Source organism: Chiloscyllium plagiosum, chromosome 17, assembly GCF_004010195.1.
Source record: "Chiloscyllium plagiosum isolate BGI_BamShark_2017 chromosome 17, ASM401019v2, whole genome shotgun sequence".
Lineage (NCBI taxonomy): Eukaryota > Metazoa > Chordata > Chondrichthyes > Orectolobiformes > Hemiscylliidae > Chiloscyllium > Chiloscyllium plagiosum.
Window position 1 is genome coordinate 42,741,494 of NC_057726.1, and position 26,634 is coordinate 42,768,127.

The window sequence follows — 26,634 nt, forward strand, 5'->3', positions numbered from 1 at the left end:
CACTGATACACTGACTAGATCCAAGCCTAAAATTGTTTCATTTCGAACCAATTTCATTCATTGTATAGAATTTCCGATCAGGAAATAATGCCTAAAGGCAACTCAGCTTTCCTGCTGGCATGGAGCTGAGATATGCCGACAGGAAAAGCCACAGGCTTAAATTTCAGTTTGTACTTGGATGATGCTGGAGCCCACTGCAGTTAGTCTCAGCATCCTCAAACAAGAGAAGAGAGATTAGCCATGATTCCACACTCTCTAATGACTTTTACTAGATTTTGTGTATGCACGCCAAGCTTCCTCTAATCCCCTCTACTTCCTGTGGTCCTACTATTCATCGTGTACTCCCTTACTTTGTTAGTCATCCCAAAATACGTATCCTCACTTTTCAAGATTAAATTCAATTTGCCACTGTTCTGCCCATCTGCATCATCCTGTAGTCTGAGGCTTTCCTCATCACTGTACTTTACCACACTAACTGATCAAACTTCTTCTTATTATGTCTTCATTGTTAATGAGTGCTGCAAACAGCAAAACACCCACCAGAAAACCTGGACACCACCTTCCTGTCACAAAATCACCATTTGACCGTTACCCTCTTTCTTGCCTACTAAGTCAATTTAAGATCCAATTCGGAAAGTTACCCTGGATCCCATTGGCTCTTAACTTCTTTATCAATGTCTCATGTGACACCTTGTCAAAAGCCTCCCTGAAGTCCATGTAGACCACAGAAACAACACTATACTCATCTATGCACCTAGTCACCACCTCAAAAATAATTGTCAAAACTGTCAAATATGGTCTCTACTGACAAAACATACTGACTATCCTTGATTAAATCTTGCCTCTCCGCATGGAGATCAATTCTGTCCCTCAGAATTTTTTCCAAATGTCTCCCTAGCATAGATGTTAGTCACTGGCCTATACTTTCCTTGTTTATCCTAACCAAACTTCATGAACAACAGAACCACATTAACTGTCCTCCAGTCCTCTGGCACCTTGACTGTGGCCTGAAAGGATTTGAAAATTAATGTTGTGCCCCTTGTGATCTCTTCCCATGCCTCCCAGAACAGCCTGGGATAAATCCCATCTAGGCTTAGGTATTTATCCAATTCTGAACATGTTAAACTGCTCATACTTCCTCCCTCTTAATGCTAATTTAATGGTATCACAATATTTCAAATTTATTATAGTTCCTCTCCCTGATTTATATACCTACATTATCCATTATTGTGAATATAAATTCACAATGCTCATTTAAAACCTTATTTTTGCCTTGTGGCTTCACTCACACGTTGCCACTTTGGTTCCTAATGGGCCCTGCTCTTTCCCGAGTGATCCTCTTGTCCCTGATAAACTTATAAAACACCTTTTTAAAAAAAATTCCTTTACTGACCACTATTTTACCATGGCCCCTCTTTGCTTTCTTAATTTCTTTTTATTTAAGTAATCCTTTAAGCCCCATTTAGCGTTTCTGCTGTTTGAGCCCTTGGTACATGCCAAAAGATTCCCTTTTCCTTTTCCAATCCTGTGAAATATCTCAACATTCAGGTTTCACTTAATGTATTGGTCCTACCCTTTTGCCTTTTATTGGTACATGTTGGCCCTGCACTCTTACCATTTCCTTTTTGAAAGACTCTGACTGCTCTGATATAGATTTTCCTACAAGCAGCTGCCCCTAATCTACTTTGGCAATTTTTTGCCTTAGAACTTTGTTTGATTTGGTGTTGAATGTATTGAGGCATAATGCTCAGAGAAAGTCTGAAGTCACCCTTGAAATGCATTTTTCAGGAGTTGGAATGTGATGTTTCAGTAGAAGACGACAACAGGCAAGAATGGACATTCACACTCTATGACTTCGATAACAATGGGAAAGTCACTCGTGAGGTAAACCAAACAAATGACTCGCCAGGTTTTTGTTCATTTTTTGTTTAAAGATATAACTTTCTTCAGATCTTTGTTTGTCTTAAAACATCCCTACTGTAATTGAATGTGAATGTTGAAGTAGACTATGGCAAATGAAAGACTGTCTTTTGACAGTTGTTAAACTTAAACAGACCGTTATTTGAATATGAGTCCTTGAGCTACTGAATTCGTCAAGGTTGTTTTGGTTCAGACAAAAGATTTTGCAAATGTATTTGGACACTTTGCGTTGTGAGGAAGAAGCTGATTGGTTCTCACATTTTTACATACCTTGCTTCATGTTTATGAATACTGGAGTGAGAGTAATCCATTTATGATATATCCAGTTTGTTACTTCAATAAACATACCTGCTGGCCTTTATATAAATATATTATCAGGTTCCAGCAGCCAAGGAATGAAGCACGGTGGCTCTGTGGTTACCTCACAGTGCCAGGGACCTGGGTTCGATAACGGCCTTGGGCGACTGTCTGTGTGAAGTTTGCGTATTCTCCCTGTATCTGCGTGGGTTTCCTCCGGGTGCTCTGGTTTCCTCCCACAGTCCAAAAATGTGCAGGTTAGGTAAATTGGCCAAGTTAAATTGTCCATAGTGTTAGGTGCATTAGTCAGGGATAAATGTAGGGAAATTAGTCTGGGTGGGTTACTCTTCAGAGGGTTGGTCTGGACTTGTTGGGCCACACTGTAGGGAATCTAATCTAATCTCTCATTGAGGTGGATTAATAAGGTAATGGGCCATGTTTTTCTGTCATGATATTGCAGCTGAATCATGTTGCCAACACTTATTAGGCAAGCTCTTGGTCAGCCTTTTATGTACATATTTGAAAAGATGTTTATTCTACTTGAAAATATCTGTTGAGCCTTCTCCAACAGATATTTAGAAAATTGCTACCAGAACAATGGCACTGGTGCAGTTAAATAAGTGATACCTTGAGGCTGACTGTGAGTCATTTTTGCATTGGTTTTGTCTTGAGTAGATTGTGCATCTCAGTGAAAATATTCCAGAAGTTCTTGGTTGCCTGAATTAGGAAACAAACATGTAAAATATTCTGGCTGTTTCTCATTCCAGAGAACTGCGGGAAGTGGCCAATTTGGATCAGTTTCAGCAGAACCTGAGATTTTTGGGTGCAGAGTAACAGTTTTCCAAAAAAATGTCCATATATTTGAGATGGATGGATAGTTTGCACTGGTCCTTATAATGTATCTTTGGGAGTTCTGAGACCACCTGTTAAGAAGTGAGGGTAGCACCTTTCAAAATTTCCCTTTGTTAAGGTGCCCCTCAGAACAAGGAGTTCCAACCTTTTGCACGAGGAGTCACATTTCAATTTTCTCCTCACACGGGATTAAAAAGCACATTTTGGAATGGTAAGGTCCGACCCATGAAACAAGGATTGAGAAACACAATTGAGGCATGAACAAAGAATGCCAAGACAAACCATGCTGGGAAATTACCAAAGATTACTTGAGAAAATTACCGAGCAATAGAGCAAACTAACAAAACCGTATTTTGTGTTTTTTGCTTGAGAAGAAAAACTCGAGAGAAACCAGGTCCTAAGGTTCTGCCCATTGTGGAAGGGGGAGGGGACCTGAGCCAAACTAATGAGTTGGGTTGAAGTAAAGTTGACCTTGTGTTCCAGCACCATACACACAAGACATTGGGAGTCAAAAGTGAGATTCCTTTGTCTTTCAACCTGGGTTTTCCTTGTCTCCAGACATGGTATCTGGATAGATTTTTGTGTAGGAGGAGTGTGTGCATCTGTCTGCTCACTCCCAGTCTCTGGGTTCACATAATTTCAATCGTTCATGGGCTCTCTCTCGCTCTCTCTAGTGAACTGACTGCCTTTGCACATGCTGGTATAATCCTACTGGTGACAGAATGCTAGGAAGACTGCAAAATGTCATTCACCTTCCTGCCTCTTCCCTGCCATCCCATTCTGCATTGTCCTGGGAAAATCCAGCTTTTAATGTGTCTCATGTACCGTCATTTTTGTTCTTTTCTGTCTAGCTCCCTATTCCCATCTCTGCACTTGCTTAAAATCTGTTCTTTCTTTGTCTAGTTCTGAAGAAGGGTTCTAGATCTTGAAATGATGCCCTGTCCCCTTCTACAGACGTTGCATGACCTGCTGAGCATTGTTGGCATATTTAGTTTTAGGTCAGACTTCCAGCATCCACATTCCTTCACATTTTCATGAAGAATGAAGCTTTGTTACACACTTTCTTTTGTTTAAGACAGTGCATTTTACAGTTTAAAGGTTTTTGATTAATAAGGTTTATCTAAATTACGGGGTTTTTTTTAGAAGATTCGTTTACTAATCTGGGAAGCAAAAGGAGCACTGGGAAGATTAGTCTTCTGGAAGATTAATTAGGAAACATCATCTTTGTAGAATAATACCAATTAAAAGTATTTTGCAATGCTTTGTTATGTTCCAAGATAAATTGCTAGGCTTTGTGAATTTAAAAACTAACAGGTAATCTCATTCAGTGCTACTCTTTATTTTGGAAGCTTTTGAAGACCTAACTGATGTTGCTTTTATAGTCTTTTGAGAATCATTAGTTAAGCTGTAATTACCTTCACAGGGACCTCCATAAAATACTGGGAACCAAAGTTATTAAATCCAATTTGTTTGATCCAGAAAGTTTTACTGCTGTGTTTCTTGAAAACAATTAAAATCTTTTGCTTACTAAAATTGCCTGCTTATTTGCATGTAACTATAGCATAATTTGTTGTAAAATTAAAAGGTTTATAAATTAGAAGCAGATGAAGCCTTGTGTGTGTATTTTTAGTATAATACCAAATCTAAATCTTATTATGATGAGAACACTTTGAAGATATTGTACATCTGAAAGCTTTGTCACTTTTCCTGGGAAGAAAGTTGCAATTACTAAAGATGAATGCTGCTTTTCTCAATTGGTTTGGCACTATTGATTGATTGTTAAGGAGGCAATGAGGAATAATTCCAGCATCACTTTCATGATGCTACCTGCATTTTCTAATAAAAAATATTTAACCAGACTTGTACCTTTTTGCAGTCCTACTCATGGCCTGTGGGTTGTTTGAACAGTGCAGCATCAAGGTGCTGTGAATAGTTCTTTCACTGTGATGTTCTACATGATCCTCTAGCACAGGGGGGTGGGCAATTAATTCTTCCAAGGGGCCACATGAGAAACCTGAGTTATGTTGGTGGGCCGAACCAACAATAAGTTGAACATAATTCTGCACAGTATTAATTTTCTCCCATTGTAAAAAGTACTAAATTATATAGTTTTGCACTCAAACTTATAATCAAAAGAATAAGGATGTTCTGTTACAATAAAGATATGAAATTGTGGAGTAGGTCAAATATAGAAGAAATAAACAGTAAAAACAATAATTTCAGTATTTTATTTTTAACATGTTAATCTCACAACCAATAATGAAAAGTTCTTTCATTATTGTTCAGTATTACAAACAACAAACAACTCTATACAAAAAGCAATAAGTGCTTTTGATGTTCTTCAGTTCATTTTACTTGTTTAGTGAGAAAAATCCAGTCTGTTTTGGGCTTAAGCTGACATTTTGAGGGCTAGCCAGCAAGCCTCACTTTTAGCTGTTTATGCACGCATGCATATATGCGCGCATGTGCGTCCATACGTAAATAAAAAAAGCATCCTTTCCAAAACAAAAGCAACACAGTTGTATTGCGTGCATAGCGTAAATACTTTTTCATTTGTGTTCTAATTTAAGACTGACCTCATGCAGGCCGGACAGGAGTGACCAAAGGGCCGGATATGGCCCGTGGGCCGTAAAATGCCCAGGTCTGCTCTAGCACCTGCATTTAGTAGTCGTACTTTGTAACTGGTCTAGTGCTCCCAGTATTATACTGCTAATCTTGTATTTGATCACTTGAATATAAAAACATACTCCCAGATCAAACATTCTGGTAAGGGGTTCTTTCGCAGTCTGCATTATAAATATTTTGTGTTAATTAAATTCTCTTTGTGAGATTATGATCTGCAGTGCTGTAAGAACAGCTGTCATCAGCTTTAAAAAGATGGCTTAAGTGGCTATTTCATGAAATGTACATATAACACTAAATTTACTTTGCTGTTCAAACCATTAAAATTTTAATTGTCAGCATTTAGAGACGATTCAAACTTGCACTCCATAACTGAGCAGCAATCTGTGTGTCACACCTAAATGGCTGTTCTCTTATGAATCTAGTTACTTACTGCCAGCACACTCTGGACATTGCAATCAGTCTTGATCCTACCCTTACTACGGGTAAGAATTCCTCTGGTTGTGATGTACATTGTAGATTCATTGCATACAGTTACTAGAGAAATTCTTGCCCAACAAGTAGCAATGCTGTCCTGTGACACCCAACTTTGTAAACCAGAATTTTCTGGTTTGAACCAAGGTGGCAAGTTAGGCAGGCAGGGGACCTTTAATTGGGCAAGGATCCACATTTCAGAATCTCAGTGGCAGAATAAACTGTTGCAACAAGGCTACCCAATCTTAAAAGACCGGTTGATGTTCTTAGTTGCAGAGCACATTAATCACTTCCCAAGAGGTGGCAATGAAAAGGCAAATAATTGAGTGAGTTGCCCCTTCCTTGTCTCCCTAGTGCTATTGTATTTAAGTGCTGGGCAAAAATGTTGACTGGTGACCTCCTTGACCTGACGTGTCTCCATTAAGACCTGGGGGGTCCTAGTGACCTAGGGGGCTCAAGTTCTCACCAGGCCAATTATCTCCTCTCTCGGCTGGGGTTTGAGAGAGTTGAGAATGTGGTGCTGGAAAGACACAGCAGGTCAGGCAGCAGCAGAGGAGCAGGAGAAGCGATGTTTCGGGCATAAGCCCTTCACCAGGAGTTCGAAACGTCGATTCTCCTGCGCCTCGGATGCTGCCTGACCTGCTGTGCTTTTTCAGCACCACACTCTCAATTCTGATCTCCAGCATCTGCAGTCCTCACTTTCTCCTGGGGTTTGATAGAGGCTGGCTCCAAGTTCCTGTCAGCCAGCTTGTGGGGCAGGCCTGTTTTCCCAAAACTGGGGTAAATCTGGGCCAGAGCTTAAAATGTGTTGCTGGAAAAGCGCAGCAGGTCAGGCAGCATCCAAGGAGCAGGAGAATCGACGTTTCGGGCATGAGCCCTTCTTCATTCCTGGAGATCAGCTCTGATCTCCAGCCTCTGCAGTCCTCATTTTCTCCTAAATCTGGGCCAGACCCTCCCTGAGATGTCTACCCCTACAAAACCCCAAAAGAAAAGTTTTGCTGTTTAAATTCCTAAAACTTCATAAATCCAATGGCAACTTCCAGGAACCAGAAACCACTGGCCTGTGGTTGGCAACTTTTGGCAAGGCGCTTCTTCAGTGATTTCTTGTGATTCGCCAAGAAGCTTGTCAGTCAGCTCTTCAGTGCCTGATTGATCCAGTGAGCTTACTAGCTGGAGGGTTTGGGAAATCAGTCACCCAAAGAGTGTGGGTCACTTGAAGAACGGGCAGGATCAGGGTCAGGACTCTGCAAGGGAGGACTGAGAGAACAGGAAAAATAACACTGACAAGACTAGGGTCAATGGAAAAGCAGGAAGTTCTAGGTTAACAGATAGTAGGAATCAAGGCAGTGTGTGTGGAAGAAAAAAAGATTGCTAGGTTACACAGGGAGGATCAGGCATGTTTATCCTCAGTAAAAGTGAAACAGACTATTTCTGTACGAGGAAGTGGCAATCAGTGTTGAAAAAACAGCATCCAAAGAGAGAAGAGGTTTTTTTCCCCAGTGCGTGGGGTTAATGCTTGGATTTTCTTTGGTTGATTGATGAGGGAATCCTATAAATGATCAATCCAAAGGCTGGAAAACCACATTAGACTGGGTTCAACTCCAAGAGAACCAGCATCACTACAGAGGTCATGGCACTGCATTCCAACAGGATCTCGCATTGGCAATTAGGCACAGTATGTTGAGGGCTGTTGGCTACCTCATCATGTTCAATCTATGGCAGCACCGTGGAGCAAGGGAGAAAGATTCAAGCCTTAAGGGGGCCAGATGGCAGAACGCACCAGTTTTCAGGACGGAAAGCTCTAGTTTCCTGGCTAGGGGTTTGTGGTGGATAAGGAGAGTGGGTGACAGGACTTTCATCTCAAAGCAAGGTGACTACAGTTGAGTTCCACCCTTGCTGAAGGGAAACTCGCTGCTGTGTCCAGGAGAAAGTGCACAGTCTTGTTTTACATGCTCCAGGCAGTGCATATTGTGTCCACACATACGTATATTTTGCCACAAGGAGGTGTCCTGTGAGGCCACATCAGTTGGATCTGACTGTGTGTGGAGGAGGTGAGGGGAGGCCACACACACTGTGTTTTAACAGTTTAGTGGTGACATAATGAAGCAGGATTGAACAGCAGACATCCAAGAAAATTATGACCATATGGATCAGTCCACTGTAAACCACAGAGTTCCTGAAACTGACAGTAGAGTTGCAGACAATGACCCTTCCCCTCTCTGACCACTGCAGCTGAGAAGGAACAGGATAAAGAAGCAGCATAGACAGTAGCAAAACAAGATCCAGCCAACCACATTGTTGACGAACACTGGCCAACATCTACAGGTGTCGCTGCAGCTATCTTTGAATTCATCACAGTGGTGTCGTGCATATAGCAGCTCTTGGATAAGGATCTGTGCCTGCAAGGACTGAGAGGCAGTTGCACACCAGTTGCCTTGTTAGACACTTCGCCTTCCCCGCCGCCGCCCCCCCAGCTTCTTTGTAAGTGGCTTGTTTCAGGGCTTCACTGAGGATGTCAGTGACTCCTCACAAGTATGTACAGGAGGTCACTGATACTCCATTTGGAAAATCCCAGGAATTGTCCTTTTCATACAAAGAGCCAGGCAGCCAAGACATTGGGGTTTGCTGTAATCGCAGTTTTCACATAAAGGTGCTCCTGATTGTGTGTGTGCGCGCACACATTGCCGTTAAAGTTGTCTTTGAACAGAAAAGCGTTCCATTCCCCAACGTGCAACTGTTCAGATATGAGTACACCTGTTCAGTTTATCAGCCGGAGAATGAGGGATAACTCGCACCTCCACCTAAAGTTCTACCAACTATTGAGGTCAGACAACAACCAATAGTTTCCTGTCTTCTACCTGCCTCCCTTCTTGAACAGGGGTGTTACATTAGCCATTTTCCAGTACTCTGGGATCCTCTCTGCCTCCAGTGATCCATGAAAAGTCACCACCAATGGCTTCTACAATCTTGACAGCTATCTCCTTCAGAATGTTTGGCCTGAGTCCCTCTGGTCTAGGTGATTTATCCACCTTCACATCTTTCAGCTTCCCCAGCGCCTTTCCTTAGTGATGGTCACTACACTCACCTGTGCCTCTTGAAGTCTTGATATGCTGCTGGTATCTTCCAATGTGATAATAGATGCAAATTACCTATTCAGTTCCTTTTTTCTTTGCTTCATTACTACTTCTCCAGCCTCATTTTCCACAGTCCAATGCCCACTCTCTCTCTCTCTCTCTCTTTTTTAGATAACTTAAATAAAACTCTTGTAATCTTGTTTAATGCCACTAGCTGGCTTACTCTCTCATTTCATCTCCTACCTCCTTGCTTTTTTAGGTATTCTCTGCATTTTTTTAAAGGCTGCCAATCCTTTGGCTTCCCAATAATCTTCACCGCATTGTATTTTTTTTTTCTTTTCTGTTATGCTGTCCCTGTCTTCCCTTGTCAGCCATAGTTGCCTCTTCTTCTTCCTTAGGATGAATTTCTCTGTGCCTCCCAAAAAATCCCCAGAAACTCATGTCATTGCTGCTCCTCTGTCTTCATTACTAGGCTTCCCTTCCAATCAACTCTGACCAGCTCCTCCTCCATGCCTTTGTAGTTACCTTTTACGCAATTGTAACACCATTATATCTGATTCCAGTTTCTCTCTCTCAAACTGCAGGGTGAATTCCATCATGTGATGATCACTGCCCCCGAGGGGTTCTTTCACCTTAAGCTCCCTAATCAAGTCTGCTTCATTACACATAATCAAATCCAGGACTGCCAGTTCCTTAGTGGGCTGTACCCAAAAATCCACCTCGTAGTCATTCTATGAATTCCTTTTCTTGAAATACACTACCAACCTGATTTTCCAGTTCACCTATATATTGAAGTCCCCTGCCCCATGATTATTATAATAGTGTCTTTCTGCATGCCTTTTCTTTCTCCTCATTTACTTTCTTCCCCACATCCTGATGACTTCTAAGAAGCCTGTTCAAAACTCACAACAGGGTCTTTTTTTTCCCTTTCACAGTTGCTTTTCCCTTTTTCCCCCTCAAAGATTTCCCTTTATCTGCTGTGCCTAAAGTTAGATTCCTGACCCATTCCATTTTCGCTATCCTATTACTTGTTGTGGAAACTTTAACCTTTTAAGCCATTCCCCCCCACCTCCCCCCCCCCCCTTTTAACTTTTCCTATAGTTTTCCATGCAACTGAACCTACCCACCCCACTATTTAGTTTAAAGCCCAATCCACAGCCCTAGTTATGCAATATTCCAGGACTCTAGTGGAGCCCGTGCCATTAGAACATCCTTCCCCAATGTATTATGAATCCGAACTCAAAGAAAGCCTTCTTAAGAGAGGAAGAAATGGTGATGTCTCCTCTAATGAGGAATGGGCAATCAATGATTGTGACATGGGACAAGGGGTCACTTAGAGACAGAAAGAGGGCAGTGAGTTGGTAAGACAAAGGCAAACAGCCCCATGGAAATGGTAGTGCAGACATATTCCAGTCTGACAGAGCTATGGATAACTGTTCTTCTGTTTAAAATTTTTTTTAAAGCACCTGGTTGTTAGAAGTCTGCTGCTTGTTATTTGAGACATGCTTCGTCGGATTCTTATGATGTATTTCTTTCTGTTTCATTAACTATAGCATCCTGCTTAACTTGGGTTCTGCTGGTAATATATTCATTTGCTTTAGTCAAGCTGTGTATAGAGAAACTAGTCTTTGCATTAATTGCACTCATATATACGTGAACAACACTGTGTACTGTGGTGATCTCAGGCTTCTGGAGAGAAGTTCCATTATGGGCCTTGCCTAGAGCAAGCCTAAATATATTTTTTCTTGAAAGCCACATACTGTCTTACTGCCAATTAAAGCAAATCAGCTGGAGTTGTGAAATAAAACAGTGCTGGAGAAGCTCAGCAGATCTGGAGGCATCTGTGGAGAGAGAAGGAGAGTCTAGTATAACTTCTTCAGAACTGAACAGGTCTGGAAAATAATTCATTTTGATGTAGTTGACAAAAGGGGAGGGGCAAGATGATGAGGGTGTCCAGAGCAAAAGACAAAGGGAGTGCCAGTGGAATGAGAATACAGATATAGTTGAAGAGTCTGCATTAATTTTAGGTATGAATAGTGAAAAGGTCAATGATCCTTGTTGAGAGTGATCACATACAAATGAAACCGAGTGGAGAAGTAGGTGAAATCAAAATGCAGTTCAGGCTATGAATTGTTGAACGCAAATGTTGAACAGGAGTCAGCGTTGAGTTCAACAACTTCTGACCATGAACAGTGGTCTCCATTTCAGGAGAACTCAGTCTGTGAAGTGGTGGGGTGGAAATGGAGGGCAGAGTGGAACTGGGGAATGCTGCAACCTCCCCTTCTTTTATTGTCTGTTGGCACCTCGATTGGAGAAGCAAAGAATCAGTTTCTGGCTAGATACAGTTCACCATCTCCAACAATCTCTCACCATGTGTCTGCACATCTGACAACAGCAGACTGAAGTATCCTCCAGTGGATGAGTGGAGGTGACTAGCATAGGGCTGAATGATCCTCCAGGCTTTCACTGAGCTATTGGTTGTCCACAATATTATTGTGTCTGGTCCCTTCTAGGCCGAGAAGGTCCTGCCTGCTCCTGAGAATTCATTGTTCAATGTGGGCTGAAGCTCACACCCATTCTGAATGAGGTGAGATTAGTATGATTGTGCAAGGAATCTCAATCCACCCCTAGCCAGAATTGACCTGCTTTTCAGGCTTGCTTCCAATGTGATGCCGTCCTGGGGAAGATTCCATCCCAACATGACTCTGTCAGTGTTGTCATTCTTAATTGACCAGAGATGAAGAATCCAATATTGCATTGCCTTCTCTTTTCTTTCCTATATGAAAACTGGCATATTTATTGTTGGTATGAATAAAATGTATTTGTTTGTACTTTCAGCAGTGCTATCTTTTACTAACATAGTACTGAGTGAAGTTAGGCCTTTTATTTTGAGTTCATAGCTAAGGTTGGCCTTTAATTGACAGTCTCATTCAAGGGGTATAGTGATGGAAACTGGGTACGTTGCCTTGATCAGTAGAGAATACTTTTCTGAGATTGAAGTGATCCTGTCAGGTTATTTTGTTAGGTTTCATAGCATTCAAGTTAACATGTTGCTTTCTGACTGATTGCTCATTTTCTTCTGTATTTAATTTTAGCTTTTATAAATGTCTTGCATAAGCTATAAAAACTCTCAACAGAGCTTAATTTGTAAAAGTCTGCATTTTTGGAAGGAACTATGTTGATAAAATACTGTACCACTTTTGTTTTACTACCTTTGCAGGATATCACTAGTCTTCTGCACACAATCTATGAGGTGGTCGATGCATCTGTGAACCACTCACCAAGTTCCAGTAAGACATTGCGGGTAAAGCTAACTGTGACACCTGATGCAAGCCAGAAAAATAAAGGCAATCAAACAGGTCAGATTGGATGCGAAAGATTATCCTACTAGTTTGTTGAATTTATTTGCAAATGAAGGGTTATATAATGTGAATTCCCAGAACTCTCTCTCTCTCAAAACACTCAATTTAAATAGACAGATCTTAGTGAAAATCACACTTTCAGTTAAATAGATTGTAAGCAATCGTTGTAAAGGTTTAGATTCATTGTTGCTTCAACAGTTATGTAATGAGGCCAATATATTCTGTTCTGCAGAGCTCTCAATTTGTGAGGGAGTTGCATACAAAGAAGGGTGCTCTGAAATCTCCTCTTCTTGCACCCCCTCAACTTAATATTTTAAATATTAATTAAGTCTTTCAAGAGGCAGGAATGTAACACTGTGCAGTTAATTTAAATGGCTAAAAATGTAATCCGTTCAAATGTAGATCAAAACTGGGTGTAGGGATCACCATGTGTACTTCACTTGTGTATCTTTTATATAATGCATAGACTGCTGCCAGGCTCCCAGGTCCCTCAGTGAGGCAGCTTTCTGTATTTAAATAATATACAGCTCCTCCATTCTTCCTGCAAAAGTTCATAACCTCACATTTTCCTACAATATATTCTTTCTGTTGAATTTTCACCCCCTCAACTTGTCATCCTCACCACTTGCCTTCCCATCTATTTTGTCATCTGCAAACCTATCGATCATACATTCACTTCTGTCATCCAAGTCACTCATATAAATTGTAATGCTGTGGATCCAGTGCTAATCTTTGGCGCTTTACTAATTATGGTTGCCACTCTGAAAATGCCTCCTTTTATCAACCATCTGGGCTGAGTTTTATGTTTTTTGGGCTAACTGCGAGTGTCACCGAGTCGTCTGGTCTGGTTCTCGTTGTGACATCCAGTGAGTTATCTCCATGACCAAACTCTCCTCATTAACTATATACTATATCCCAATAACATTTCTCAAGTCTGATGTCCAGCCCACCTTACCATGTTCTGTCCAGGAACAATATCCACTCAGCAAATATCCCAGAATTCATTGGCATCCCTTAGCTTGGACAATCTTTAACTGTCTGTTGTACGCCTGGACAGTCAGTCTACCCTGCACAGTTCCTGACATTTACCCTGGAATTGGTAGATCGGGGGAAGTTGATGGCCAGCCTTGTGGGCAGGGTCCTGAAGGTTCTGCTGGGAGGGCTGCTGCCGACTTGAAACTTCCCCTTCCCTCAAGTCCAGCAGTGGAGGCAACAACACCAGACCGTGCTGTCTGGTTGGAGATTGCTAGCTGGATTGAGGCAGTGTCATGGAGAAATGCTCAGCCTAAGCGCCACCGTCTTCTCTTCAATACCTTGCACCCACTCTGTTGCTGCAACTGGGTCCACCTCCCATCAAGCCTCATGCTGTACCATCTCACTACCCATCATAGTGAGATGGTATAAGCATTAGTGAGATACTTATACCATCTTCCCCACTCACCCTCACCCAAAGCAAAAGGGAAAACATATAGATTTGTGACAGCAGATCTGGAATCTTGTGTGCTCTCTTGCCTGTGCTCCCTCATGCTCTGTATGCCTTAAAGGACAATGTCCAGCTCCTGTAGTGTAGAACAAGTAGTTTACATATTGTTTCAAAACGCCAGTGGTCTGGTCTGTCTCAAAATGTGAAAATGTGGCTTGCATTGTATACAGCAGGCAGCACCCATCTGTGTAGTTTGCTCGAATGAATCTTGAGCCAGGTCATCAGTGACCATTCTCCACATCTTGTACTCATCCTTTAGTTCAATGTAATGAAAAAAATGCGCCTGTCACAGTGAGCTTCCACAGACTGAAGGCATTCTGACTGCTGTGAGGATGGCAGGCTTTGATCTGCATTTTCATGGAATGTGGGTGTTGGTAGCTGGGCCGCCATTTATTGTCCATCCCAAGTAGTGCAGAGGGGCAGTTAACAGCCAGTCACATTGCTGTGGGCCTAGAGTCATGTGTAGGCCAGGTAAAATTGTCCAGTATGGAAATAGACCCTTCGGCCTGACTCAACTGTGCAGACTATTTTTCTTAAACTGAACTAGTCCCATTTGCCTATGTTTGACCAACGTTCATCTAAACCTTTCCTATTCATGTACCTGTCCAAATGTCTTTTAAATGTTGTGACTGTACCTGCACATACTGCTTCTTCCTGGCAGCTTGTTCCACATATTTTTGTGTAAACAAAGTTGCCCCTCAGGCCCCTTTTTAAATCTTTCCCCTCTCACCTTAAACCTTATACCCTCTAGTTTTGGATTCCCGTACCCTGGGCAAAAAGCCTTGGCTATTCACCTTAGCTATACCCCTCATGATTTTGTAAACCATCATTTGGTCAGCCCTCTACCTCCTGCACTCTAGGAGGAAATAAATCCCATCCTATCCAGCCCCTCCTTGTAACTCAAACACTCCAGTCTCAGTAACATCTTGTAAATCTGTTTTGCACTCTTTTTAGTTTAATGATATCCTTCCTATAGTGGGGGCAGCCAGAACTGTACTCAGTACTCTCAGGGAAGGACAGCAGTTTTCCTTCCCTAAAATACATTAAACTTGCAACCTATAGCTGGATGCTAGTGAGTACAATCCCTTTTGTTTCCAGTTGAAGGTAGAGTTGAGATGTGACACTGACAAAGTGATTTGAATGCACTGGGTGACACATTGAACCATGGGGAAATCTGCCATCTTGCTGCTTGCTTGGCCTATTTGTTTCTGGTAAGAGCGGGAATTAAATGAAATTGCCTCTAATGCCCCCTCTGATTTTTTTTTAGAATTCAGTTAAGTGTACATCTCTTTCAATTTTGTTTTTGGCATGGCTTTACATGTATAATAACGTAAATGGATTGACTTATGTGCAGCTGCTGGGGTCTTTAGCTTGTCACATGCCTTCCAACCTATGGGGAATCTTTGTTAGAATACTTTATTGCATAAGAGATTGTCTGTTCAGTGGTGTAGTGGTAATGTCACTGCACTGGTAATCCAGTGGCCTACTCTAATGTTCTGGTAATACGAGTTCAAATCCCACCTGTGATACCTGGTGAAATTTGAATTCAGCTTTGATTTCAAAAACCTTAGTTAAAAGCTGACATAAAAACCAGTTTGTTTCAGTAATGTCCTTGAGGAAGGAAATTTACTGTCCTGACCTGGTCTGGTCGATATGTGACTGCAGACCCACAGTATAGTAGCTGACTCTTCACAGTCCTCAGGAGTAAAAACTAAAAGAACTGTGCATGCTAGAAATCAAAAACAAAAACAGAAATTGCTGGAAAATCTCAGCGGTCTGGCAGCATCTGTGGAGAGAGATCAAAGTTAACATTTCAGGTCCAATGGCCTTTCCTCAGAACTCAATTCAACCATGCAGACTAAGTTTCTTAAACTGAACTAGTTCCATTTGCCTACGTTTGACCCATATTCATCTAAACCTTTCCTATTCATGTATCTGTCCAAATGTCTTAACTGTACTTGCATCTACCACTTCCTCTGTCAGCTTGTTCTATCTACTTTCTGTAGAACAAGCTACCCCTCAAGTCCCTTTTAAATATTTCCCAGTCACCTTAAAACTATTAAAGGGTCACTTAACCGAAATGTTAACCTTGATTTCTCTCCACAGATGCTGTCAGACCTGCTGAGTTTTTATAGCAATTTCTGTTTTTGTGTCCTCAGAGATAGCCGAACAAGCCATTCGATTCAAGGACATTTAGGAATAGGCAACAAATGCTGATCTTGCCAGTGAAATCCATATCCCATGATCAAAATATAAATAGGAAACTGTAGGTGTTGTAACTGTCCTTCAGTGCAGCCTGGAACAGGGCCTAACACATTAAAGTTCATGGTAATAGTCCCTTGCATGATCATTGACAATTCCTTACTCTGAAGTTTCAGTTTTGGGGCTTAGCACTCCCACTTGACCCGACTTGATTACGTATTCCAGGAAAATTGAATTTACTAAAACTAAAACTCCTCTCTTGTTGTTCTGTGGTGACGTTCAGGAAGGAGAATCCTTGGACTGACTTGTTCCTCTTTTGAGAACTCTAGCAATGGCCCTATCCCCACCCCTTCCAGCAGCTTGTGCTGCTTTGCATGACCTTTTTTCATTCTCAATCTCGTAGATATTTATTTTTGAAATAAAGCATCAGTCCAGCCATGATTGTTGGAGCACTGAGCTCCAGAAAGACATCATTAATGTAAAATCAGCATTATATGCTGATTAGTATCAACTATCTGCTCTGTACATTTCTGGAAAATGTTCACTGCAAGTGTATTAGCATAGTCAATGAGATGGTATTAAGGTGAAATTCACTCCACGTGTGCATGACACGTGCTATTTTGGAGCCTCAAGTTCAGTTGAAGCACCAAAAAAGGTTTGCTAATAATCCAATATCTCACTGATAGTCCAGAATTTAAGTATTTGGAGAAGAACTTGCAGGAGATACTGATGAAACAAGTTTTTTTTGTGTGTCTGAAATATGCGAAGTATTGTATTGAAGTGGAAGTGCCGTACTGAAACTAACAAGTAAGAAAATGTAGGAGAAAATAAAGTTGTTGGAAGTTTTTTGCATGTTTCAATGGAGAACTCTTTCCAGTGATTGGAAAGAGCTGATTTATTTGATTTGTGGATAAAATCAGAGATTGCGAAAAAAGTTATTTGAAAAACAACACAAAACCCTGATATTTGCAAGAGAACAGGCCCAGATGGAATGTTTCCAAGAGAACGGAAGGAAGTGGGACTGGAGGTAAAGAGAGTTGTAAGTGTTTTGTTTTTGAAGTTCATTAAGTACAGAGGTAATAAATGGTCAGAAAATAGCTTAGGCTCCTGTATTTCATAAAGAAAACATATAAAATGTAATCCCTGATGTACAGGCCACTGAGCATGAGAGGAAAAGTATTGGTGTCTATTCTTAAGCAAATAATTTCAAGTTACTCAAAGGTACTAATTGTGGCCTGTGAACAAAGGGTTTGAGCAAATTTATTAAAAATCGTCTGAAGCAACTGAATTATGAATTAAGTGATTTAAAAAATGTACAAAATATGCAAATATAATGAAAGATATTAAATCCTTCTTTTAGAAAATAGTAGCATGTTTAGGAGCCTGGTAGTCAAAGTCGAGTAAAGATAGATTTTTGTAACTGGATAGGACTTTGGGTGCATTGAAAAAAGCAACCCATGAAATGAAAGATACATCCAATCAAGTAATGTATAATGTGAACAAAGATTGAAATTAGCAAGCAATGCAGGACAAAGTTTGTTATGCTAATTAAATTTAGTATGTGCAGAATTCTATGAAAATTTAAAACAGTGAGACTAGCACATTACCTAGTATTATGATTGGATGCAGTTATGATCTCCATTATGGGGAAAGTATATGGATTTGAGAGAACAAAGGAGATTCTCATTTGTATTGCAACATTATCACATTTTCACATATTATATGGTCAATGGATTTTTTTGGGGGCTGCAGGAAGGTTTGTAGTGGAGTTCATCAGGGTTCAATATTGAGACCCTTGATTTTCCTAATGTATCTTAATGATCTAGATCTTGGTGTGCCAGGGATAATTTCAGAGCTGATGGATGATTCAAAACTAGGAAGCATCGTAAACTGTGAGAAGGACATTGTAGACCTTCAAAAGGACATTCAAAAGTTGAGGGAGTGAGCAGAAAGGTTGAAGAAGTTCAATGCAGAGACATTTTAGTAGGAATAATGTGAACAGACAACACAAAATAAGTGGTACAATTCTAAAGGGGGTGACGGAGCAGAAGGATCTGAGTGCACTTGCGCACACGCTTTAGGAATATAGGAACAAGAACAGGCCAGTTAGCCTGTCAAGTTTGCCCTACCATTCAATAGGATCAAGGCTGATCAAATATTTCAACTCACTATATCCCCATAACCCTATACACCACTGGGAATCCAAAATCTATCAGTCTCTACCGTAAACGTACTCAAACACTGAGCCTCCACAACCCTCTGTGATAGAGAATTCCAAAGATTTGACAACTGTCCTTATGTCCACATCCTTATGTGGACATCCTTATGTCCACCATAAGTGGTATCCCATTAATTTTAAATGGTGCCTCCTAGTTTTAGACTCCCAAACACTACCTGTCTATTCCTTTTAAGTATTTGGTAGATTTTAACGAGATCACCTTTCATTCTTTGAAACGCTAAAGTATACAGGTCCAGTTTGCCCAATCTCTCTTTATAGGCCAGTCCCATCATCTTGGGACCAAGTTTGTTGAATCTCCCTTGAGGGCATTAATCTCCTTTCTGATTTAGTACTCCAGATAAAGTCTAACTAAGCTTCTTGGACAGCCAGATGAAACATGATGTCTCATCTGAATGGTGTCATCTTTAACAGTGCGCACACTTTTAGTTTTGCAGTGAGCTTTCAGCACAACATTTCTGCCTATGCTCCTGGCCTCTATGCGAATGCTGTACCAATTGAGCCAAGCATAGATCTGTAGTTTAGAGCTCAGATAGCTCAGCTGGTGAAGTATAGGACTTGTAATCTGAGGGTGTAGTGTTCAACTCCCTGTTTAAGCATTAAAGTGAGGCCCTTTGGTGCATTCTGGGGCAGTGTCCCTACCTCTGAGCTAGGAGACCTGGCTACAATTCCCCACCTCTCCCAAATGTGTATCACAACTTTTGGAGCTGATTGGATCCCAACTGGGGCCTCCTGCTTCAGAGGTAGGGACATTATCACTGTGCTATAAGAGCCCTATAATATAATATAACTTGAAAGGGCTTTGCAAAATAAATACATGTGTGGTTTCAGTTCATTCAATCAGAATCAATAGGCATCAATCTTTCAAGTTTAAATACACTGCCACCTAGTAAGTTAAAATAAATCCATTTGAATGTTTAAATTGGAACTAGGTGGATTTCTGATTCCAGATAAAAGATTCAGGTTTAGGGTAGAAAACCTCAAAAATAATTTCCACCATATTGTTAGGAAGGTTGTCTGTTCCTGCATGTCTCTAACATCTGGTACATGACTTTAACCCTGCTCTCGCTCCATCAGTTGTATGACACTTTTACTATAAATTATGTGTCCTTTGATCCTGCCCCACTAGTGTCCTGATGAAGGAACAGCGCTCTGAAAGCTTGTGCTTCCAAATAAACCTGTTGGACTATAACCTGGTGTTGTGTGATTTTTAACTTTGTCCATTGAAGAAAGCATACTAGCCTCCATACAGCACCACCACAGTTTTCTGTCTAAGATCCATAATGGGGAGAGGGTGGGTGAAATGATTGGAAGAAATTCATGGCTTGCTACTTGAATCTGCAGTTCCACACTCTTTCTAGATTAGTGGTGCTGGAAGAGCACAGCAGTTCAGGCAGCATCCAAGGAGCAGCGAAATCGACGTTTCGGGCAAAAGCCCTTCACTCTTGCCAGTATTCCTGATTTTAGTTTTACTTCTTGTGCTTGTAAATATTGGGTCATACAATAAACTGCATTTAGAAGTGAAAGAGCTAATTCTTTTGACTTTCTCCATCTTAGATGTTAACAATACATGGCAAAAAACTGAAAATAAATGTGTGGACGAGTCAAAGAATTTCGAGAAGAAAACCCGTGCCCCCCTCAGGTAAAGAAAACAAGCCTTCCGTATCTTTTCAAAATGTTAAACCTGCTGACATTTAGATCGTCTCTGTGATTAGCATGTAATTGTGATTATGTTGAATAATCTTTACTTTACTTGTTGCTATACAAACCCTTTATTGTACACTGAAATAATCCTACAATATGAAATGTAATTTGCATTAGTGGTTCACAATTTACAAGGATGTATATTGATTTTTATGTAAAATTTAGTACGTGTTGTATTTTGCCTGCAAACACTGAAGGAAAAACAGCTGGAGCACCATCTAGATTAAATTTCTTATGGAATGAATATACATCAAGTTACTCTTTTTCAGACGTCACAACAGTGACCAGCATCCCCAGCAAAATAGCTGCCATCGCCACTGTGTGGATGAGAACATAGAAAGGAGAAACCACTACCTTGACTTGGCAGGGATAGAAAACTACACTTCAAAATTTGGACCAGGTACAAGGATCTAAATTAGAACAGAAAAAAGATATTGTAATTCTTTAACAGGGGATATGTGGTTACTTATTTCTATGTTTTGACATTAAGGTTGGATTTTAACTATCAGCTGGACTGCATCAGCCAATTCCCCATTTGTATGCTACAAGTAGATTTGCGTGCTTCGAGGGCCATTGCATTATTTGCCATGTTTGTGACTGGCTGCCGTGCCAACCAGGTACTGTTGTACTCTGGGCAAGTGCAGTGTTAGACATTAGAGATTGGGAAAGATGTCTGGGCTAGGGGTCTGAGTGCAAAATCAACTAAAGGAAAGTGAGGACTGTAGATGCTGGAGATCAGAGCCGAGAGTGTGGTGCTGGAAAAGCACAGCAGGTCAGGCAGCATCCGAGGAGCAGGAAAATTGACGCTTTGGGTAACCCAAAACATCGATTTTGCTGCTCCTCAGATGCTGCCTGACCTGCTGTGCTTTTCCAGCACCACATTTTCAACTAGGTTCTGAGTACAGCAATCCACATTATCTCTGTCTCTCTTTTGCCTATTTCCATGGGTCTGTCTGACCAGTGATATCCAGTGGCCACACCAGGTTGGATGGGACTTCTTGTACAAATAGTTTCAACCTCAGCTTACATGAACCAATAAGAGACATTTTACAGCACAGAGGATTGAATGGAGGTTGTATCTTTGTGTTGATCAGAAAAATTGGAGCAAGCATTGTCTAGAAAAGAGCCTAAAGTCAGGGCAAGCAACAAATGCAAAAAAAGTTTAAGAATTTGGGAGCTAATGTACAGTTATTGTTAGGAAGTTATAATAAAAATTATTTTTAAGCTTTGGACTGATCTAAGTGTTTATTCCACAGGTTCACCTCCAGTGGCTTCGAGAAAGGAAAGTCATGTGAAAGTTTCTCAACATGCCAGATCCCGTTCCCATGATCCTGAGGTCATGCACAGTCACCACAGGAAATGTCAAACTGTGGATGGAGGGCACAGTCACCTTAATCATTCTTCTTACACTCGGATGATTGAATTACAGCAAAGACTACGTAATCAGGACAGCAGCAAGCACTTAGTCAAATCGCCGAGAACCCTGAGCAAAAATATGATGGCTTCGGTCCAGGCTGGAAAGGTTGGCAAAAACAAGTTTTCACAAAGTCTCTACATGCCACTGACCTCCACTCCTGTTGTAGTCACCCCAAATATTCCATATCTACCCATGCAGCTTGGTCAACAACATCAACAGAGTCACAAGAAACACAAACAAAGATCGAAGGATAGCCATCAAGTGTATAAAACCTTTCAGCCCCCTTCAAGAGTAGTAGAGCAAGAGCATGTGAGGGATTTGCCATCTCTTATGCTGTATGAAGGCCATGTTGGTCGGATTGTTCAGAGACATGAACATCATCACCACCATGAACATCATCATCACTACCATCATTTCTACCAGACATGAGCGGAGAAAACCAGGGCATTCAATGAGAACATAAAAAGTACACTATTCAATTTGAAGGAGAGATTTCTGACTGGATTTTATCACCTTCAGTCTACACAGTATTGTTGATGTTAACTATAACATGCAAAGTTCATTACTTTGACAGTGAATAATAATGAGATGAAGTGAAACTAAAAGACTTTTGAACAGCTGGCTACCTCTCGTGTTAATTCAGATTTTATTTTCTTTAACCTATAAAATGTGCCACAGGAGGTTTTAATGTAAATTTTTTGTAAAAGTTTTGTGTTGTCTAGAGTATCATTTAAATTTCTGTATTTGAAATATTTTCTGTATTAAGTTCCACATTACCCATATTTGCCAACACTACAGTTATTATAATAATGTACTTTTAATTATTCCTTCTGGAGTCAAATTGTTTTCTACATTTTTGAGATGTAGCCTAAAGGAAAGAAACGCTGCTAAGTGTTCTGAAAGATTTGTGCCCTGATTGGTGCATTTTTTTTCTTAGTTTATTTGATTGTTTAAATTCATTGCTTTCTGGCGAAGAGTTGTTGATTTGAATGTTTTGTGACTGAACACCTATTTGAATTGTTTTGAAATATCCAAGACAGTGGCATGCCTCCTAGGTTACTTCTGATCTGACTACATATTATACATGGAGTGAAATGGTTAGTCAAAACTGTGCACATAATTTTCAAAACTTTGTGCAGTAGTCAGTGCATAGTGTTACAGATTGGAGGTTTACTGTCTAACTTCTTGGGTGTAATCACTCACATGTAATTGAGATATTTATGCAGTGGAAGTTCTAAGAATGTGTATGAATGCAACTAACCCCAATGTTATAGCACTCAAATTCTGTCACTCCAATCCCACCAACTGGAGAAATTCAAGGTCACCATAACAACAATTGACCCTGTGCTATGGGACCGTGTTACACAGAAGGTGCAATGCTCTATACACATTTCAGAGAAGTTAACGAGTATATATTCTATCTCAGGTGCATTTTCTTTTAAAACTGTGGTTTGACTTTCTTTTTTGAGATACAAGTCTTTTCTGAAAGGAATGATAATGGACTTCTTCATGAGTGGTGCACAGGGAAGATGGGACATAACTTGATGCAACCAACTTCAGTTTTCAAGTAGTGTCTCTAAATCTTATTGAACTAGCATAGGAGATAATCAAATGAAGATACCTCACCCATAATGGTGATATTCAGAAGCCTGTTGGGAGTTAGTTATGGTGAGTCTTTTGCACAAATGGAAGAAGGCTGTGAATGAGTGAGATATCCTGATAATTCTATGGCCAGCATCTTAAATGTACTACAGAGGAATTCTAAAGCACTACATGCTGCTGTTGACGATTAAGTGTTCAGCCTTTTTCACACAGCAAGGAAGATATCCCTGAAAAAAAATCAGCTTTGCTCCAGGAAAAGGTCAGTAATAAACGTCAATGCTTCCTTTTCAGATAGGAAATATGTAACTAGAGGCAAATTTGGTTAGTGAATCTTTCTTGTATTAAGCAGCAAAATAAACTTAGAAACAATTGCGTTTAAATCACACAATAGACTATTGTTACTGATAAGATCATGTGATGTATTTCCAATAATGATTGATTTTGGGAAGCTCTTCTTTGTTGCAGTCTGTTCAGATAGCTGTGTCAATTAAACTGACACAGCAGAAATACACAACACAGACTGAAGTAGGTCTGTTCCCCCATGTTCACATTTACTCTAATGTCATCAGAAGTCAATTGCTGTGTGGAATTGTGCGTCCAATTCTGTAGGCGTGAAAGCATGGTGCCGTGGGCAGTGAAATCACCACTCACGAATTATAGAAGCAAACATTTAAAGAATATACTGTGTCATTGCAACAGCATCCTTGAAGAAAACGTTCTGAGTATATTTCAAGGATCCTTTTTCAGATTTACTAAGGAATTAAGGAGGCCATGAACTTTTTCATTTATCTGGGCTTAGACAGAGTTGTACCTTGATGCTAGGTATGTTACAAATACTGCTCATGTAGCAGTCTTTCCCTCCTAAGTATACTTTGTATTTATAAAATATATATTGGACTGAAAATGACATGTCTGCTAAGCATATTGGATTTTTGTGTCATAGTGTTTTAATTATTAGCAATCTTGTGTTAACAAACTTAAGTCTAATGCAATCTTGTCTCCACCACTAGTATATTTTACACATTGTGTACATTCCCAACATGTGTAATGTTTTCTGACAGCCATGTAAAAGAACAATGTTTAAATTTGCATTTACTACATATTGTACCATTCAATTGTAAAACTACTTGTGTAACACAATTCATGTTCCCTTCTGAAATAATTTTTTTGGTATCCCTTTAATTGAATATATCTTTTCAGTATTTTGTATAGTATATATAGATGGTTTTGATTAAATGCTTTATTTATTTAATAGTAAAACTGTGCCAACCGGAACCCCTATTCATTAAAGGTAAATTAGTCGAACACATCAACAAACCGGTGTCCCAGAGACTAATTATTTGGCAATGTTCAACAATATTTCACTATGGGCCCTTCGGGACCGGTGAGTTTTGATCTTGTAGGACTGCCTGCCATTTTAGCAAAAAGGCAAACCTCACATAATGCAATTCTGCAGAACCTCATGAGACCTAATAAGAAACATTGCATACGCAGTCGCAAAGTTTTTACATTATTTATCTTGTGAGAAAAGTGGAAAGTTGGAAACAAGGCCTGTAAGCCAATCAAAAACACAAACTGCTAATCTGATTTTGAGTCATTATAGCTTTACCAGACCACAGGGCTTCTGTCTCGTTAGAGAGAGATGTCAGGGATGGTGGTTAAACCTGAGGGCCATCGTATCTCTGAGGAGAGACGTTGAGATGGAAAGTTCTGCAATGTAATTATAGTTACTAAGGACCAGATTTTATAGGTTTGTTACATTTTGGAGGCTAGTTATTGTTTAGCATAGTGCCATTATTTAAAACATTTTTTCATTTTGAGAAGAGAATATTTTATAAATAATGGAATGACATGAATTATAATAGTTCCAAACTTGCTTCTTTGAATGCAGTCACTTGCTTCTATTGAAGTTTCAAAAGTATGGGATCCCCATAAGCAACTGGGATTCAACATCTAACCAGCCATTTCCTTTTGTTTTTACAATAGACTGCAACTGTATCTGGATCAGTTTGTGTATAGCAATTGGTCATTGTTGCAAATTTACATTGTAAGTGAAAGGAATCATTCAAAATCAGAATCATAAAAAATATTATGTTCACCTAAATAAAATTTACAATGTATACATAGTAATAAGTAGTTAGTTATTTTACAGATATAAATAAATTATAATCAATTAACACTATTGATAATTTAATTTATCAGGTTCATTTTAATGCTAAAGGGTAACCATATATTCACCAAGAGTAATATAACCAAAGATTAAAGAAATTAATTTTTGACTTCTAAAGATTGAATCAAAAGGATCAAAAGCAAAAATTATAAAAATAATTAATGTTTTAGTATATGTTTGTCTATTTCTGTTTTTGATTTAATATTTTAGTAAATGCCAATGATTCAGGAATATTGGCTGAAGCTGATACTAAAGCTGAAAATGCATAAGAGAAATTAATATTAAAAGAGCACAGTTATAAAATCACTATTGCAGATGCTTCAATCACATTTAGTATGAACTGATAAGATTTGAATTTTCCACAATATCAAACTCAATCCATTATGCAAACTAGTTCCCCAATACTGGCAACGTATTAATTTCAGAAATCTTGAATAGGTGGCGGACAAGTGAATTGCTGATATTTTCATTCAGTCACCAACAAGCTGTTAAGTAATAGTTCTATCAATTAAGTTGGACCCATCTTTCACAAAGATTATTAATTTGGTTGGCTGGGAGTCTGTGTTAATACTTGCAGTTTGAGCTTGTTTCCTAAGGCAGTACATTACGTTCTAAGTCATGATTAGATTAGATTCCCTACAGTGTGGAACCCTTTGGCCCAACAAGTCCACACCGATCCTCCGAAGAGCAACCCACCCAGACCCATGCCCCTACATTCACTCATGACTAATCCACCTAACACTATGGGCAATTTAGCATGGCCAATTCACCTAACCTGCACATCTTTGGATTGTGGGAGGAAACCCACATAGACACGGTGAGAATGTGCAAACTCCACACAGACAATCGCCTGAGGCGAGAATTGAACCTGGGTCCCTAATGATGTGAGGCAGCAGTGCTAATCACTGAGCCTCTGTGCCCCTGCATGCAACAGGCTAAAATCCTACACCAGTATAACACCGTTTATTGTATAGTCCTAACTGTTTATGAACCAAAGAATGGGACTGAGCTACATGTGTTTAAATTGGTGGGGTGGGGGAGATGGGGTGGAAGTTAGATTTCATTATAGCCTCTAGATAAAACTTAACACACTTTCAGTTTTGCCTATTAAGATAACTCCTTCAGTTATCCTTCAGATAATATCCACAAACCAAAATGTTACTTTATCAAAGGGTTCTTCCTGGAATAAAAAAGCCTTTCCTGACTCTTGATTACAGTG

The 26,634-nt window shown here is 40.0% G+C and overlaps 1 protein-coding gene across 3 annotated transcripts in view; it reads left to right on the plus strand.

The window, feature by feature from the left end:
• nkd1 (NKD inhibitor of WNT signaling pathway 1) overlaps nt 1–25,223 on the plus strand; it is a 105,331-nt gene extending 80,108 nt beyond the window's left edge. For all 3 annotated transcript variants that reach the window (XM_043706957.1, XM_043706958.1, XM_043706959.1), the window contains 5 exons: nt 1,789–1,884; nt 12,460–12,598; nt 20,080–20,164; nt 20,496–20,626; nt 21,483–25,223. In XM_043706957.1, coding sequence (XP_043562892.1) covers nt 1,789–1,884; nt 12,460–12,598; nt 20,080–20,164; nt 20,496–20,626; nt 21,483–22,072 — 1,041 coding nt within the window. In that variant the 3' untranslated portion in view covers nt 22,073–25,223. The remainder of the gene's footprint in view (nt 1–1,788; nt 1,885–12,459; nt 12,599–20,079; nt 20,165–20,495; nt 20,627–21,482) is intronic.
• The last annotated feature ends 1,411 nt before the right edge of the window (nt 25,224–26,634 follow it).